Source organism: Carettochelys insculpta, chromosome 3 (assembly GCF_033958435.1).
Source record: "Carettochelys insculpta isolate YL-2023 chromosome 3, ASM3395843v1, whole genome shotgun sequence".
NCBI classification, from domain to species: domain Eukaryota; kingdom Metazoa; phylum Chordata; order Testudines; family Carettochelyidae; genus Carettochelys; species Carettochelys insculpta.
The window spans coordinates 128,782,011-128,799,119 of record NC_134139.1 but is presented as its reverse complement, the minus strand read 5'-3'; the positions used below and the strand labels follow the sequence as shown (position 1 = coordinate 128,799,119).

The following is a 17,109-nucleotide window of genomic DNA, read 5'->3' as shown; positions in this document are numbered from 1 at the left end:
TCCTAAGCGTCACTGGTAAACTGTTCGCTCGCGTCATCCGTGGAAGACTCCAGAAGATTGCTGAGAGGGTGTACCCCGAATCACAGTGCGGATTCCGTGCAGGGAGGTCTACTGTTGACATGGTCTTCTCTCTAAGGCAGCTGCAGAAGAAGTGCAGGGAGCAGAGAAAGCCACTCTACATAGCCTTCACCGACCTGACCAAGGCCTTTGACTTGGTCAGCAGGGATGGTCTGTTCAAACTGCTCCACAAGATAGGCTGTCCTCCACGGTTACTCAAGATGATCCAGTCATTCCACGAAGACATGAGAGGAACCATCCAATATGACGGCGCATTATCGGATGCTTTCAGAATCGGGAGCGGCATCAAACAAGGATGCGTGCTTGCTCCGACATTGTTTGGGATTTTCTTCGCACTCCTCCTGAAGCATGCCTTTGGATCTTCAACAGAGGGTATCTTGCACACAAGATCTGATGGGAAACTGTTTAACCTTGCAAGACTGAAAGCTAAGTCTAAGGTGCGAGAAGTCCTCATCAGAGACATGCCGTTCGCAGACGATGCTGCTATAGTGTCTCACACAGAAGACCAGCTTCAAAAACTACTGGATCAGTTCTCCAAAGCGTGCAAGGACTTTGGGCTTACCATCAGCCTAAAGAAGACAAACGTACTCGGTCAGGATGTTGCTGAATCCCCATCAATCAGCATTGACAACTATATGTTAGAGGTCGTCCACGAGTTCGTTTACCTCGGGTCCACCATCACTGACACCCTGTCGTTGGACACTGAGCTAAATAGGAGGATCGGAAAAGCGGCCACAACTCTGTCCAGACTCAGCAAGAGTGTGTGGAATAACAACAAGCTGTACACTCACACCAAAATGCAAGTCTACAGAGCCTGCATCCTCAGCACCCTCCTTTATGGCAGCGAGACTTGGACCCTGTATGCCCGCCAGGAAAACAGGCTGAACGTCTTCCACTTGCGCTGCCTCAGGCGCATCCTTGGAATATCAAGGAAGGACAGAGTGACCAACACTGCCGTCCTCAAGCAAGCTGGAATCCCAACCATGCACACCTTCCTCATGCAGCGTCGACTCCGCTGGCTTGGCCACGTCCACAGGATGAATGATGGAAGGATTCCAAAAGACATCCTGTATGGTGAGCTAGCCTCTGGCAAAAGACCTCCCGGACGCCCCCAGCTGCGCTACAAAGATGTCTGCAAGAGAGACCTCAGAGACGTAGACATTGAGTTGGACAACTGGGAAGAACTAGCAGATGACCGCAGCAGATGGAGGCAGGGGTTACACAAGGGCCTTCAGAAGGGCGAGATGAAGATCAGACAGCTAGCAGAGGAGAAGCGAGCGCACAGAAAGCACAATAAGGGACTTGCCAGACACCCACTACATCTGCAAGAGATGCAGCAAGGACTGTCACTCTCGTGTGGGTCTTCATAGTCACAATAGATGCTGTAAATGAAGTCCTCAATTGAAACTTTAAAGGGCGCAATCCATAGTCTATGCAGACTGAAGGATGCCTACTTTGGTGGGTATTTCAAATCAGCTATATATTTGCCTACAGACTAAAGAAAGAGCACTAGCAAAAGTTACTACAAACTAAAATTTCATAGACTTTGTAGTGCTGTGTGTATGAAACATTAAATGTAAGTACAAACTTTATATTTCAACTGATTTTATAAAAAAAAATTTTTTTTGAGTATTCTGTGACAATTTTGTATTTTTATGCCTGATTTTGTAAGCAAGAGTTCTTAAATGGCGTGAAACTTGGGGATACGCAAGACAAATAGGTTTCCAGATAGATGGAGGAGCCACTGTTCTACTTTTCTGGGACACGAGAAATGAAAGCCAACTCTCATGCTGAAGTATATGGCAATACCTTCCAGCCAAAAAAAAAAAAATGTTTTTAAAAGAACCACTAATCCAAAAATGTTAGCCATATGACAACAGCAAATCACAATTTGTTTCTAGAAAGGAGAATCACATGTTACAGGTTTATCTGATTAGGAAAGGAAAATTATGTTAAAAGATTTATTAGTGCATGGCCATAGTTACCAGAATTATCAAAAGCCTTTCAAAATCAGCAAAACAATATGATCAAAACCTGACTACAGACACTGAATCACACGGAATACTAAACACATTACACAAGCCACAATTCAGGCACAGCATATCTAATAGCTGTCCCAGAGGTTTCTTAAAAGCACATTGCTTTGGATGCAAAGGGAAATTGGTCCACAGAAATGTCAACTTTTGGCTGTTTAATGCTTAGTCAATAATAAGACCATTATAATCTATAATTTACGCATGGATGAGACATCTGACCTAGCGTACACTACTGCCACTTAACTGGACTATTGTGTCAGTTCAGCAATTCTAGTTAGGTACTCAGTTCGATGTGAACTGAATTCCACTCAGGAAGGAGTGCTGGCATGTTTTTTGCCTATGATTTCAGGTTTAAAAGAAGTAATGGTCCCACATCACATTGCACTGTAATTTGCCAGTGACAGACATGGTGGCTACTCTGAAGAAGTCATTAGAAAAAGATCAGAACTTCTGTGTTGTGTTCAATCCATGTCAAGGAAATGGCTATCAAGACTAAGTATTGAAATATAATTTAATTTCTAAAACTGGAAGCAGCTCACACCAATATTTGTTGAAATTACTAGTCAAGTTTATTGAGCTCTACTGTCTTAAAATATCTCAGTGTTAAGACTCAGATAAAAGCAAGCCAGCTATGACTTAACTAACGTAACACAGAACCATGCTCACAGGGGCTACGTCTACACATGCCCCATACTTTGAAATGGCCATGCAAATGGCCATTTCGAAGTTTACTAATGAAGCACTGAAATGCATATTCAGCGCTTCATTAGCATGCAGGCAGCAGCAGCACTTCGAAATTGATGCAGCTTGCCACCGCGCATCTTGTCCAGATGGGGCTCCTGTAGCCAGACATGAACCCCACATTCGGCCTTTTCTTCTTCTCCTCCCCCCGCCCCGGGAGAGACAGAGAGAGAAATAAGCAGGGGAGACAGGTAGCCTTTGATGTCCTGGGAACGCAGGTGTGCTGTCTCGCCCAGCCTCTCTACTATATACAAAAACCAGACAGTGAATGGGCTAGCTAATGGCCGCCATTCTGGCTGATCTCGGTGACTGACACGCCTGATCACTTCCCCAGGCAGAACGGGGAACCCCCACCCATCACCTCCAAAAGGTGCCCAATTGTCCACAATTCACAGGTGCAAATTGAGCCTTGCATCTTCCCTGGGAAACCTGGGGTTCAAAAACATTCTTCCCGATTGGCCACTTGAGACCAGGAAGAAGCCTCCGTGACAAAAGGGGTATAAAGGGGTTTGGCAGCCCACCCCCCTTTGAGTTTCAAATCACCTACACCTGCTGGCCAGGTCTGGAATTAACTCCCGAGACTGGGGACGCCTGGTTCGTATCTACTTCTTCCCAAGGGATTGAGAGAAAGATTCTGGGTCACACCGGATCTAGGAGGCAGGGGTAAGAATTACACCTGTATTACACTTCTTTCCTATAGGAATTGAGGAAAGACTCTGGTTCCACCAGGTCTAAGAGGCAGGGGTGAAAATGACACCTGCAACTTGCCTTTCTTGTGTACACATTACTTGTATTAGTTTAAGCTAGCTAGTTTGTCTAAAACTTTTCTAAAGTTAAATTGTGTTTGTTTCCCCCTTTAAAAGCCACGAGTACTAACTTGTACTTTAATCATTTGTCTTAGTTAAATTGTTTCTATCTTTGTATAAATAAAAAGTAGCTGTTAAAGCCTCTCTAAGTGAAATTTTCCTCTTGCTGCTGTACCCGAACTAAAACACAAACCAAAGAACCCAGCCTGCCCTGGCTGCTTAGCGTGGCTGCTGGTGCGGCATCACCCCCTTTTGCCCCACTGGACCCTTAGCTGGCACCTGGGCTTCGGCTCACAGCTCCTTTTCGAAAGGACCCCGCCTACTTCAAAGTCCCCTTGAGCTCATGGGAATAAGGGGACTTCGAAATTGACGCAGCTCACCACTGCGCGTCTCGTCCAGATGGGGCTCCTTTTCGAAAGGACCCGCCTACTTCGAAGTGCAGCTGCCGCCCGCATGCTAATGAAGCGCTGAACATGCATTTCAGCACTTCATTAGTAAACTTTGAAATGGCCAATTGCGTGACCATTTCGAAGTTTGGGGCTCGTGTAGACACGGCCAGGGAGAAGCATACAGAAAAATAAGCACAAGTTGCACCTGCATGATATTTTTGTGGGGGAGGAGGGCAAACATGGGGTCCTGTTGGATCAGTTACTGCTTCCAGCTTCCAAGAAAATCTACAGTGATTGAACACAACACAGAAGTTCTGATCCTTTTCTAATGACTTCTTCAGAGCAGCCACCCGTGTCTGTCACTGACAAATTAGAGTGCAACGTGATGTGGGACCACTATGTCAAATTCAAGACTGAAGTAATTTGAGGCATTCATTAGAAAATAATGGAAAGGAGACTAGAGTCTGGTCAAAGTAAACACAAAGAGGCTACTCGAAGCTAGATTTAATTTGAGTTAAAAGCATTATCTTCCAAACAATATATATTCTAAATAAAATGTGTTAACGAAAGGCTGTCTTTGCACAGCCAATGTTCAGTATAATCAAGCAGTGAATTTTAATTCGCTAGTGATTCCTTCATCTACGAAGAGGGTCTGACTCCTAATACATTCTCTAATTGGCACAAATACAGGTAATATGCGCCCTTGTAGTACCTATGCAATCACTTAATGGCACTGGGCTGGGCCTATGTAGTAAATTAAGGGTGGAAACTTAACTATGCCTCCAGTAAGATATCACAGCTATTTTCTCCTCTCAAAGTGTTAACCTTTTCCATATTAGCCTATCCTCACCCCCTTCATGCCAGATTACTATGACAATCTTTTATGTACACGTTTAAGTAACATGAGGTGTCCAAGACTTTATTTTATTTTAAATTATTTTAAAAATTTTGAAAATTATTTTAAAAATATAATAAATCAGTATATTATATCAGACTGCACATCTCATATTCACATTCCCTATGCAATACTGTGGATAATATTTGCTTCATTAGCAGCCATGTTAGTGAATCTTGTAAATGGTCTTCTGAAAGATCAGAAGAGTCTGGATCTTGGTGATTACACTCCAAAAGAAGGGACTCCTTCATGGAGGACATCCTGCTTCTCTTTTATACCCAGGCCTGCAACTGAGCTCTACAGCACAGCATGGCACAGGAAGGTGGTTTTTCAAGAAGGAAGTTTCTGGGGCTACCTTTTCCTTAAAGGGCACACAGTGGTTTCACCTACCTATAAGAGGGAACACTATTATGGAAACAACATCTGAGCTTCCAGTGATTCTGGTTCAAGTGAATACATAGCATTCATCACTTGCATTAGCTCTTCTCACTCCTGGGTGCACCAAAGAAGTCCCAATGGTCTGAAAACCAACTACAAAAGTTGCTACTTCTATAAAAGCAGTCATAAAAGTTAGAAATCAACTGGAAGAGAATCCTAAACTGTAAATCCAGGTGGCAGACTCTTAAGTTATGGATCGTTGCCTTTAAAACTTACAAACCAATTGCCACATTTAGGAAATTCAGGGTACAACAGAAGATACTTTAATATGATTTGACATTGTGCTTATTTTACCTACATCAAGTAAAAACTCTGTTACCTGACATGTTGGGGAAATAGAAGATGCAGATTCATCAAACATTTCGGTTAGCCAAGAGTTTGGAGCATGGATCCGGACAGAGGGAGGTGGACGAAATGTGGGAGGAAGTATAGGCTGAGGTCTAGGACTGTGGCCTCTGGGGTGTAGCCAGAAATGACAGGTTGGGATAAAGACAGGGGATCTGGAGAAGGGTGCTGAGTACGGCAGAGGGTGAGGGCTTCAGCTGGGAATGCAGGCTCTGCAGTGGAGATGAAGATGTGGTGTTTGGGGTACATAAGTGGGCTTCAGCCTATGGCTAATGGGCTCAGAGCGTGGAAGAGGATGCTGGCTCAGGCAGGAAGTTTGGGTTCAGGAAAGGACTCAGGGCCGGGAGCTGAGGCATGGGAGGGGCTCTGATGACACCTCACTTTGGGCAACTCTCCCTTAAGTGGCAACATGTCCCCACTGATCCTAGGCAGACATGTGGCTAGACAGTTCTGCGCACAGCCTCTGCCCAAAAGTGCTATCCCAACAGCTCCTCTCGGCCATGGTCCCCAGTCAAAGGGAGCAGAAGAGCCAGCGCACATGACAGGGGCAGCAAACCAAGTCCCCATGGCCGTTTCTCTGCCTAGGAGCAGCAGGAACATGTCACCAATTCTAGGGAGTACACAAAGCCAGAAAGGAAGCCTCCCAGTCCCCAGCCTCCCGACTAAGAACTGGACTTTCAATGAAGATCAGAAATGCCGGTTTATAGAGCTTTCCAGCTGGTACAGGGGCAAACACCACCAATTTTACTGTACTGATTTATATTTAGACTTGTGGCAGTAACTTTGCACCCACTGTGTTTACTTCAGATGCTTGTACTTAACATGTATCAATCAATTCTGGCTCCACTGAAGTTAACAGGAGTTTTGCAGTTGAGTTCTGCAGATCCAGAATGTCAATGAAGGTTTATAAATATTTTAAAATATATTAAATACATGCATTTTTATTCAACTGACAGGTCTTCAACAGCCTCCACTTGCAACAATAAGCACTGCCACCTGGCACACACAGACTACTGTAAGAAATGTTATGCGCTCTGAAGGGATTAAAGTGATCGGACCACCACATGCTTAAGGAAGGATTAAAGACTGGCTTCCAGAAGACATCATACTACCTAGCTCCCACCAGCTCAGCTATCAGAATACTGAGACTCTGAAAAGGAGCATGCTACTTGCAACATGACACTGAAGATTTTTAAACTAGCTTTATCCACTGCTGGTCAAGTAAAATACTAAACTGGAGATGAAGGTTAATATCAGAAAGTAAAAATTAAATGAGTTCTAAAATATCTTAACAGAAAAACCATCACAAGCCAAGGCAGAATCCTTTTTCCAAATTTTAAGGTTTCCAAATGCAGATAAAACTTCACTAAAAACAAACAGGCCTATTATGCAATTCTCACTTTTGCTAATTAGCAAGTTAAAACTTAGCTATGTTAGTACCATAAATAGTTAAATATATTAAACTCGCATCTTTGGGAATATACGTTTGCTTTACAGCACATATTTTGGGAAAGCAACGTGACCATAGCAATACAAACCTTCACAGCACTCCACCATTAAGTCTTTGATAACAACAAAGGAGGGCACTGTTTCAGCAGAGATTAGCTATATCAAGTTATTCAACTGTAATATTTCAGTTGTAAGAAAAAGCTTGAGTTATATTAGCAATATTTCTTCTGCATTGATTTCATATTTCCCAGTGAAGTCCACTGAAAAAAGGGACTAAGGCTACTTTACTATCAAGAATTAGTCTGTTGCACACAGATTTATATATTTTCTCTCATTTCCAGTAGGAGACACTGTTCCACAAAATTAATAGTTACAAGATTTGATTTGAGTATTTTCCTTTGGTTCTAACAATACATTCATCTCTCAACATACTTACATAGTTCAATGCTAACGTGAGTTTCATATCAAAAAAAATGTATCAATTTCTTCGTAATTAAAGTATTTTGAAAAGAAAATTAGTGGAATTTAAATGGAATGCTTTACGAAACAGAATAGCAAGTTTTTCAGTTTCCTCAAATACCATTATGTGCATGAACTACATAAGTTCAGAGGTGAGACTTTTCATTAACCAGAATTTTGTGCAGGTGTTTCAAGGTCGTAGAAAAATAAGCTTTAAAGTATTAAATAATGAAGTTATTGGTTGAAAGTTCTTAAACAAGGTTAGCTCAGAAAAAGACTTGGTGATGAAAGTGAAAAGAAACAGACTCTGGACTAAATTAATTTAACCTAACTTGAGAAGTCAGATAAAAGGAGAGTGATAATCTGAAATCTCTAGTTATCATATTGTGGATTCCCATTAAGAAATATACTAGACTGTATTAATGTATTAAAATGACAAGCTACACTAGTAAATCTAAAAACAAATGAAAACCAAAGTCTAACAAAATAAAAACATTTATATTTAAACCATAAAAAGGACTTCTAAATGACATAAAATTAGTAGGAAAAATTTTAAAAGAAAAATTAAAGATAAGATGTAAGTCAGTCAAAAAAAAATCTAATGTTAAAAAATTAGACAAAAAGTAAAGAGGTGGGCCTAACTTAAAAGCAGATATTGGTATCAACCAAACTTACGTCCTGTTCACGTGATGTCTGATTAATGAATGTATGCTTTCTGAAATTCATCTCTTTAACGTCTATCTTCCTAACAACGTCATATACTTTTCTGACCTTGAACACCTGACTTCTCGGAGTTTTATTTCCATTGTAGCCCATGTCATTTCCATTGTTGGGAGAAGATGGGCCAATGCGAAAGACGTGACAAAATATTCTCACGATCCTTAAGAGACTCTTCATTTGCGCTTCATAGTTACTTGACAAGCTGGGGGAAAAAAAGATGTTTTAAATATTTGTTCTGTAAATCAAATGATTCAGTATATAAAGGAGTAAACAGAGCTCAATATTTGGGTATTTAAAGCTCTCCAACACACATGGACTAACAAGTGATGGACGTCCTCCCCTGCCCAAGAGGTCAAAGAACATCTGCTGTATTTTTTAGTGATTTCTAACCTTATTTAAATTTCAGCTATTTTGCACTAGCTTAAAAATTGCAAATACAAACTCTTAGGTATGTTGGTTTTGTGTATACCTATGCCACTTCTGAATCATGGGTAAAAGATGCTAACTAATCATAAAACTAAGATGACTTCGAAGAAAGATGTTCTCAATGTGAAACTATCTTTCAGCCTCTTGCTAGAACAGTGCCAGCTAAAGAGGTACTCTGCTAAAGTCCCTTAAGTATTGTGCTGAAGGCATTAAATTAGATCCATCTGCCTTTATCAGCAAATAGACAAGGATAATAGAAATCATACTGCTTCCACTAAAAACACCTCAAGCGATGCACAGCATATTAATTAGTACCTTGCCTCATGTAATACTGTAATAATATAAAGCGCACAGATTCAGTCACGCTCAGATTGCTTTCTGTTAACAAGCTATAGAACCACGGTTCAAAAATTTTTCAAGTGTGCTAAAAAGGATGCTTGTCATCTATAAAAAAAATCTGAAGACACCATAGCACAGTATTAACAGCTTATAGAAATTTGACTTACTATCTAACCAATATTAAAATGTAAGCATTATAAGTCAGAGTTGGCATTCAAATACAATAAATGAGTGATTCTCAGCCAAAGTCCTAGAGTCCTCTGGGGAGCCATGAGCAGGTTTCCAGGGGCAGAAAGCCAAAGCCCCACTACATGGAACTAAAGCCCAGGGACCCAAGCCATTCCCCTGTCTCCCCCAAATGGAGGATGAAACCAAAGCCTGAGCAACTTAGCTTTATACAACCTCCAGGTAACTGCCAAACCTGAACACTGGCCCTGGCTTATACACACAGACACACACAAAGGTGGGCTGTGGACTACATTTGGTTTGATGGGAGGGTGAGTGCCTCAGGAGGAAAGGTTGAGAACTCATACAATAAATTATTCCCTCTGGTTTTTGAGAGGTGCATGGTGACAGGGCTATAAGCAGCCATATACCTTCTCATCTACAATCTTAAAAGGTGTTATAGTACTCCAACTAGGTTACTGAATCAGCAAATATTAGTGTTATCACATAGGTTGCTCCATAGCATATGAACAATTGATATTAAAATGCCATGTGAGCAAGTTCTCAATATTTCTTAAAACAGTTTGCCAATCTAACATGAAATATAGCAAACATTTTTAAACAATGGTAACTTAAGCCACCCAGACCACATGTAAAATTGGTTCAAGGAACATAAGGTCCGAAAGTATATGAAGCACTGTAGTAGACAGAAGTTATGTCTAGACTGCATGTCTAGCTCGAAATAAGTTATTCAATTTGTGCAAACAGCACCAAAGTTCGAAATAAGCACTTAATTCAAGGTTTCTGCTACACCTCTCAAGACAAGGGATGAGGAAATGGAATACCCCGCTCAAAATAACCACTGTCCAAACATAGCACAGGGAAAGCTTCATTTTTTAAAGACTGATGTTTTCAAATAAAAGGTACTAAAATATTTTAGGAGAATTTCACTTAACACCTTTTTAGGAAAAGTGGTACAGTTCACATGCCTGCTGTTATTCAAACTTGGCTGAGGGAGTTTTTTGATATACTAGGATTAGCATGACTACATTTTCCCCCGCTAAATTAAAAACAAATTTACAGGTTCAAAATTGGGGATACCTAAGGCTGAAGACATAACTGCACATGTAGTATTTGGGCAATTTCTATCTAGCCACCATTCTGAGCACATTTTAAATTATCTAAGACAAACTTCATCCATCCTTGTGGATGAGCCCCATAGCCTAGTGCAGAGGCCTCAAACTCATGGCCTGCAGAACATCTATGGCCTGAGCAGTTCCATAATCTGATCTGCAAACGGCTGCTGGCACGAGTCCCAGCATCCTCTGTACCCAAGCCCAGCCCCTTCTGCACCCGATTCCCCCACTTCCTGCCCCTGCTCTGTAGTCTCCCCCCATTGCACCCCTTTCTCCATACCTCCTCCCCTAAGGAGCACAACGTTGAGGATTTTAAGGGGTCCTAGCGCAGGAGAGTTTGGGCCCTCCCATACTCATTACAGCTGCAGAAGCCACAAGAAAGCAGAATGCAGCAACCTATGCTCCGCCACCATCTCACAAGGTCAGGCTCTGTCTCATAACACGCTACATGCTGCATACAAGCAATGAAAGACAGCGCACAAAAGAAAGGATGGCGTAAGACGAGGAAAGGGTCAGCAAAGAGATTGACAATGGCAGAGGCTGCTTCTTATAGCAAATTCAAAGAAGACACCTTCTACTAGGTGTCAGCAGACACATCCAGGGACTCGAGCCTGCCAACACATTTAAGTAGGTTTACAAAGACAAATATCTTCTTTGAATGGTGTTCTGTAACACACAAGGAGCCAGTGTAATTATCAGTCACCAAAGTGAGTACACTAGCATGCAACAAGACTAACATTAATGTGCAGAAAATCAATCTTAAGAATAGGGACATAAAATAGCAGTGTTAAAGAAATGAATGAAGATAGCAACAGACATGAAGTTGGGGGCAGTGGCATAAAAGGCCATACAGGACTCAGACTTAAGAAAAACGCTGGTGTTAGAAAATAGAAGCAAAATGAGGCAGATAAGGGTATCCTCTCATACAACGTACTCCTGCCTTACAGACACTTGTATTAGGGTGACAATTAACTGAAGGAACATGAAGCAACACGTTTTAGGTAAACTACATAAAAATGGCAGATGAAGTAACCATTAAGGATTCTAAAGACATGCAGTTATCCACATAGGGACACAAGGTTAGATTAAAAATGTGTGCATGAGATGACTAGGAAACAGACAGCAGGAAAGGGCCAGGAGCTGGTATAGAGCTTTCACAGTTTAGCTGACAGCTTAAGAGTTTGCAGAATCTGTTCTAAAGTTAAATGTAGGTGATTTTGATGCAGCAAATGCAATTCACTAGCCCATGACGAATGTATGCTAAAGATGGACTTAGTGAAAAGCTCAAAGAATGAATATAAGCCAAGAGTAAAAACAAAAAAGGTGGCAGGAAACTCCACTAGATCCTAGTTTAGCACCAAAGACCACCCCACCATCACCTCCAATATTATAAAACTTACCTGATAGCCACCAAAAAAAAAAAAAAATCCCTGTACTGTTTCTTTAAAAGAGCCTTTCAAAAAAGATTCTTTTAAAATGCAAATTGAAAGCCCAATTGGCTTGATCTTTCTTCAAATGTTTCTATCAAGTATGATTAATTGATTTGTCTGCATGCCAGTTTGACCACAAATCAGGTGGAGAGAGAAGTAATTCACTTCAGGCAGTAACAATGGTTCTGTGAGGTGTGCCCCCCCATGCGTGCTCCCCAGTAGGAATTGGGCTCTCCCAGCACCATAGCACGGAGACTTTTCATCAGCAGTATTAAGTGCGGCTGCACATGCACTAACACAGCACATGCCGTTCATGCCACTAGAGATAGCATGCACAGCCTCACTCTCTTCTCAGTTACTTCACTGATACTCTAACCATCTCTGCTGCGCTGCGCAGAAGGGAGGCAGGCGGGATGGGGAGCACCCACCGGGACACACATCTTGAAGAACCATCTTTAATGCACAAAGTGAGTAACTTCTCTTTCTCCAAGTGCTGTCCCCATGGGTGCTCCACAGTAGGTAACTGTGGAGCAGTATCCCCCTTAGTTGGATGGTGGGTTTTGATTCAGTACGTCTACATGGACAGTACTGCCTGACCTACCGCCACATCTTTGTCTGCATGGGACTATAATAGAGTGCGCCATGAACATGTGGTTTGAGGACCATGTGGCTGCACGACAAATGTACTGTAAGGGCACTCCCTTTAGAATGGCTGTGGGTGTTGCTACAGATTTCATGGAATGTGCCATCGGAAACACCAGCAATGGCTTGTTTCGGACCAAATAGCAGTGCACTATGCATATAGATATGAGTCTCGATATAGGCTGGGCTTACAGAGGCACTCCCTTTGATCTTTCTGCAATGGATGATTTTCTGAACAATCACATCCTGTTTATTTAGAAGGATATGGCCTAACATCCAAGCTGTGTCTGAACATGCACTCTTCTTTCGAAGGAGGTATGTTAATCTGCACCTTATCTGCATATCTGGAATCTCATTTGCATATTCTCCTTTCAAAAGGGCTTCTTCTGAAAAGAAAAAAGCAGCACAGATGCAGCTCTTTTGAAAATAAACCCCATCTTCAAAAGAACTCTTCTTCCTATTTTGTTTGGGTTACACTCAGGGACAACGTTGTGAAGAAAGCCCTTCTGCAGTCAAAATATTTATTGACTCTAGAAGGTGGTGATAGAAGGGCTTCTGGAAATTGACCAGACCTTCTGGATGAGCAGTCCCTGTGATATGCACAGCAGTAACAACGAGGTGAATAAATAGTGCCTTGGGGACTTGTAGTAATGGCGACAGCCACAAATAGTATTCCTGTGGTGGGGTGGACTGGGGAATGCAACATAATGCCCCTGTGGTGATTTGCTTAATGACCCAGGGTCATATTTATTTGTTTTAGCCCTGGCTTTGCATGGTCCTGTGGGTGAAAGCCACTGCAGCAGCATTTTTTCCAATTTGCTCTCACGGTGCCAGGAAAGCATACGGCACCAGTAATTGTTGTAATTCTACAGGTGCCGGTTGCGCAGTTGGGCCAGCAGCCTCCCTGTGGTCTGCTGGTGTTGGTAATGGCCATGCCGTCGCTTCAGGTACTGCCAGTGTCATGGGCACAGAAACCAGTTTTACTGAAGTGCAGCTTTTAGGTTTTGAGCCAGCAGTGGACTTGAGCTTGTGTGTGCCTGAAGTGCCTGGTTTGTCCCCAGTGCTCACTCTTGACGGGGAGTTTAGAGGGAAAGTCTTAGAATGGGAGCATCCTGGATACAAGGGACACTGCCCAGGGTTGAAACTGACTCAGGCAGCAGCTGAAGCACTTTTTCCAAACAGGAGCATTTTTAGTCTTGCCTCCCAATCTTCCGTGGCTCTTGCCAATAAGCCCTTACAGCTCAGACATGAGACATATGTGCTTCTCTAAGACACCAAATACATTTGGAATGCCCATCAGAAGTGGGCATAGGGTCCTGGCACTTTGAACATTTTTTGAACCCCAGTGTCAGGGACATAGTTGTATTCTTTATCACTTAAATCTGTTTTACTGTTGTTCTTCACATTTAATTTAAAAAAAAGTACTAAACAGTCACATCCATGAACTAGGCATGAGGGAAGTGAAACTGTTGAGAGGGAAGGTCCATCCTTTCTGGTCTTCTCTCTCTTATGCGCACAGACACATGCACGCACACAATTTTTTTTTAAAATAACTCAAAATGAATGCGTTCTACAGATAGCTATTTGCTCTTATACATAGTTCCAACTATAGCCTATTTCCTAACTCTAGGTCTGAGGAGAGAGGAGAATGCTGGGCTCCGCATGCAGCTGGAGGGTAGTGATGAAGGAACTGAGGAGAGAGCAGGGCTGTGTGCACTATCCCAGTGCCTGTCATTTGCACCACTATGGATAGCATATGTGCAGCCTCACTCAATACTGCTCAGGAAAAGCCTCTGTGCTGCGTTGCAGGGCAAGCCCGCCACCTACCATGGAGCACCCACATGGACAGCACTCGAATAAATAATCTGTTCTTGAAAACAAGTAGAACTAAATATTGTTAAATATATTTTTCATTATTGACTAACTTGTATATTTGGACACTTACCTAAGTAGTTTGTGACCATTTGTTGTAGCAACTTCGGCAAGGCTTGTTAGGATCTTAAGGTACTGACTTTCACTCTGCTGGGACAAATGTTCTAGAACTTGCCGCAACTGGATGTGGTAAAATAGACAGTAACATCGCATTTTAAGTGTTCTTTATTGACTAATCTAAAACATGACAGTTACATTTAGGCACACACATATTACTGTTTCTGTGGGGTTCCTGACGAATGTTTCACAATTAGCAACTAAAACTCAATAAGAACTGTGAAACTAAAAGGCTATACCTATACTAGACAGTTTTTGTCAACAAGCCCACGGAGCATCCACATTCTCAAGGCGTTCTGCCAACAGTAAATTGACAGAGTGATGCACTTCTGCCAACAGCATTCTACCACTCCCCCATGAGGCAGAATGCCTCTGTTGACAGATCCCGTCTACCCTTTGTCGATAGACAGGGCTTCCAGAACACCAGGCAGCCCTGTCTGCTGTGCTTCCAGCTCGCCATTCAGGCCACACACAGTTAGAGTGGATTGCTCTTTCAATCTACTTGACAGACTGGCCGCAATCTGTCGACAGAAGTTTTGTTGGAAGCTATCTTCTGACAGAAACTTCTGTCGATAGATCACTCTAGTGTGGACGTAGCCAAAATCTATTCAATGAGAAATTAGTTTTTGTACAATATGACCTGCAAATATAGCATGAACAAATGCTCTCAAAGTACTAATAAAATTCATCAATCAGCAAAGTACCATTTTTGTACAAAAATCAATCAAGTAAATTTTAGAACGTGAACATGTAAGAGGCACATTCAAGCCTAGCATAAGCTTCACCACTCTGCTAATATGATTAAGTCTTCTTGATTTGTTTCTTTGCTGTCCCTATACTGCTATACTGATAGCTTGGCTGATCCCAAATCTTGAATCTCAACCTACATTTCGCTACCTCTAGTCTAATTCAAAAAGTGATGAGCTCCACTGGATAAAGTCCAAATTGTGCTAACCCCCAATTCTTTCAGTCTCCTCTCTCCTCTTCCCCATTAAAGAACTTTAACAGGAGCTTAGACATTTCCCCAGACACAAACATCCTGTAATTCTTCCATCTGTGCTCTTCGCTACATCCTTTTATGCCTGCTGTTATCCCTTATTATTTCTCCTTTTTTGTCCTCTTCGGTCATACTCCTAGATCACCCTCTCCCTACCAAAAAAAAGCTTTTCCTCAAACCAACTTCTAGCCACCATTTCTGAAATCCTAGATGCTACTTTTTAATCACATTAATTTCTCCTCCAGCTAAGTTTTTGGCTCTCTTCAGTCCAATACAACTTCCCACCGTTATCATCCAAATCAATGTTAATGCTAAATGAACAAGCTATTTTGCTTTCAGTTTTCTTGACCTCACACTATTCCCAATACAGCACAATCTCCAAATATGAAGTGGATCTGATCCATAAAAGCTCATCACCTTATTATTTTGTTAGTCTTTAAAGTGCTACATGACTAATTATTTATTTTAGGATACAGACTAACACAGCTACCTCTCCATTACTATTGGCCTGCCCCCTTTTTACCTGATCACTTGTTGCTCCCTGAGCTTTGTTTTCCTGTCTTCCACAATATTCTTGGTTCACTTTATGTGCTGAAATCTTATAGCAACTCATCTTTCTCTTCACCATTGCCATTTCTTTAGAAACCTTACCTAGGAGGGCTACCCCACTGTGTGGAGGCCAGGCCTGCAGCTGTGAAACCCCAGGGCTGGGGGAGCCCTGCAGCAGGTAGCTCGCTGGGCACTGAGCCCTGCCAGCTATCAGGCAATCGCAAGGACCCCTGATGCAGGAAAGCTGGCCTGACCTCCCCACCCGACCCTTCTCTCCACACAGCCGGCCTGACCTCCCCTCTTCCAGCAAATTCCCTTGTTCAGGACCACTCAGGTCCCAACAGTGCTGGAAGAGGGAGATACAACCTATTGTAAAGGCTACTCTTACAGACTACGGTACTGTCTCTCTCACACGCACGATCTCCTCCCAACACACTTTGACATTGCATACCAAAATGCACATATATTCTTGGCAATTTTATTTTTATAAAGCTCTTTAAGGATTCCAGTGCAGTTATTTTAGGTGTTTGGTCTGTGCGTATCAATTTTATTTCTCTCCTACTTAACATTATGAGTAGTGAATTCTAGAATGCCTGCCTGGAGTAACTGTCATTATCACTTTTACCACCATATTGTGCTTTGTAATTCATTTAAGTGGTACAACCAAAAAATAGTATCCTTCTAGAATGTAAATTTAGTTTGCATTCATTTTTAGCAATACCAGTTTAAAAATAAATTACCTAAACATTTAACATTAGATAGTGTCCAAATCAAGGTCACTTATTTTCAAAATTGTATTTTAAATCTATAAAATAATAAAATTTATATGAAAGTTCCAAGTAGCATATTAACATTAATGATGGAGTCAAATGTTAGTGTCACATACATGATTGTGATTAGCAAACAAATTTCAAAATCAGTAGGAAAATAAATTCCTATTCTTAACAAAAAGAAAAAATGTAACATCAAAATATGAAATTCTGTTAAGAGAGAGTGCACACACGCATATGTAGAATTTGCCACGTTTAGTGGCTTCTGCGCCAGAACTGCTGGAAGTCTCTATTCATCATTGAGGTGCTA

At 41.8% G+C, this 17,109-nt stretch overlaps 1 protein-coding gene across 5 annotated transcripts in view; it reads right to left on the bottom strand.

The window, feature by feature from the left end:
• Nucleotides 1–17,109, bottom strand: part of HACE1 (HECT domain and ankyrin repeat containing E3 ubiquitin protein ligase 1) — a 124,844-nt gene that overhangs the window by 81,529 nt on the left and 26,206 nt on the right. For 4 of the 5 annotated variants that reach the window (XM_074990820.1, XM_074990817.1, XM_074990818.1 and 1 more), the window contains 2 exons: nt 14,440–14,546; nt 8,312–8,558 (listed from right to left, as the gene is read on the bottom strand). In XM_074990820.1, coding sequence (XP_074846921.1) covers nt 8,312–8,558; nt 14,440–14,546 — 354 coding nt within the window. The remainder of the gene's footprint in view (nt 1–8,311; nt 8,559–14,439; nt 14,547–17,109) is intronic. The other variant, XM_074990819.1, reaches the window with a different exon arrangement.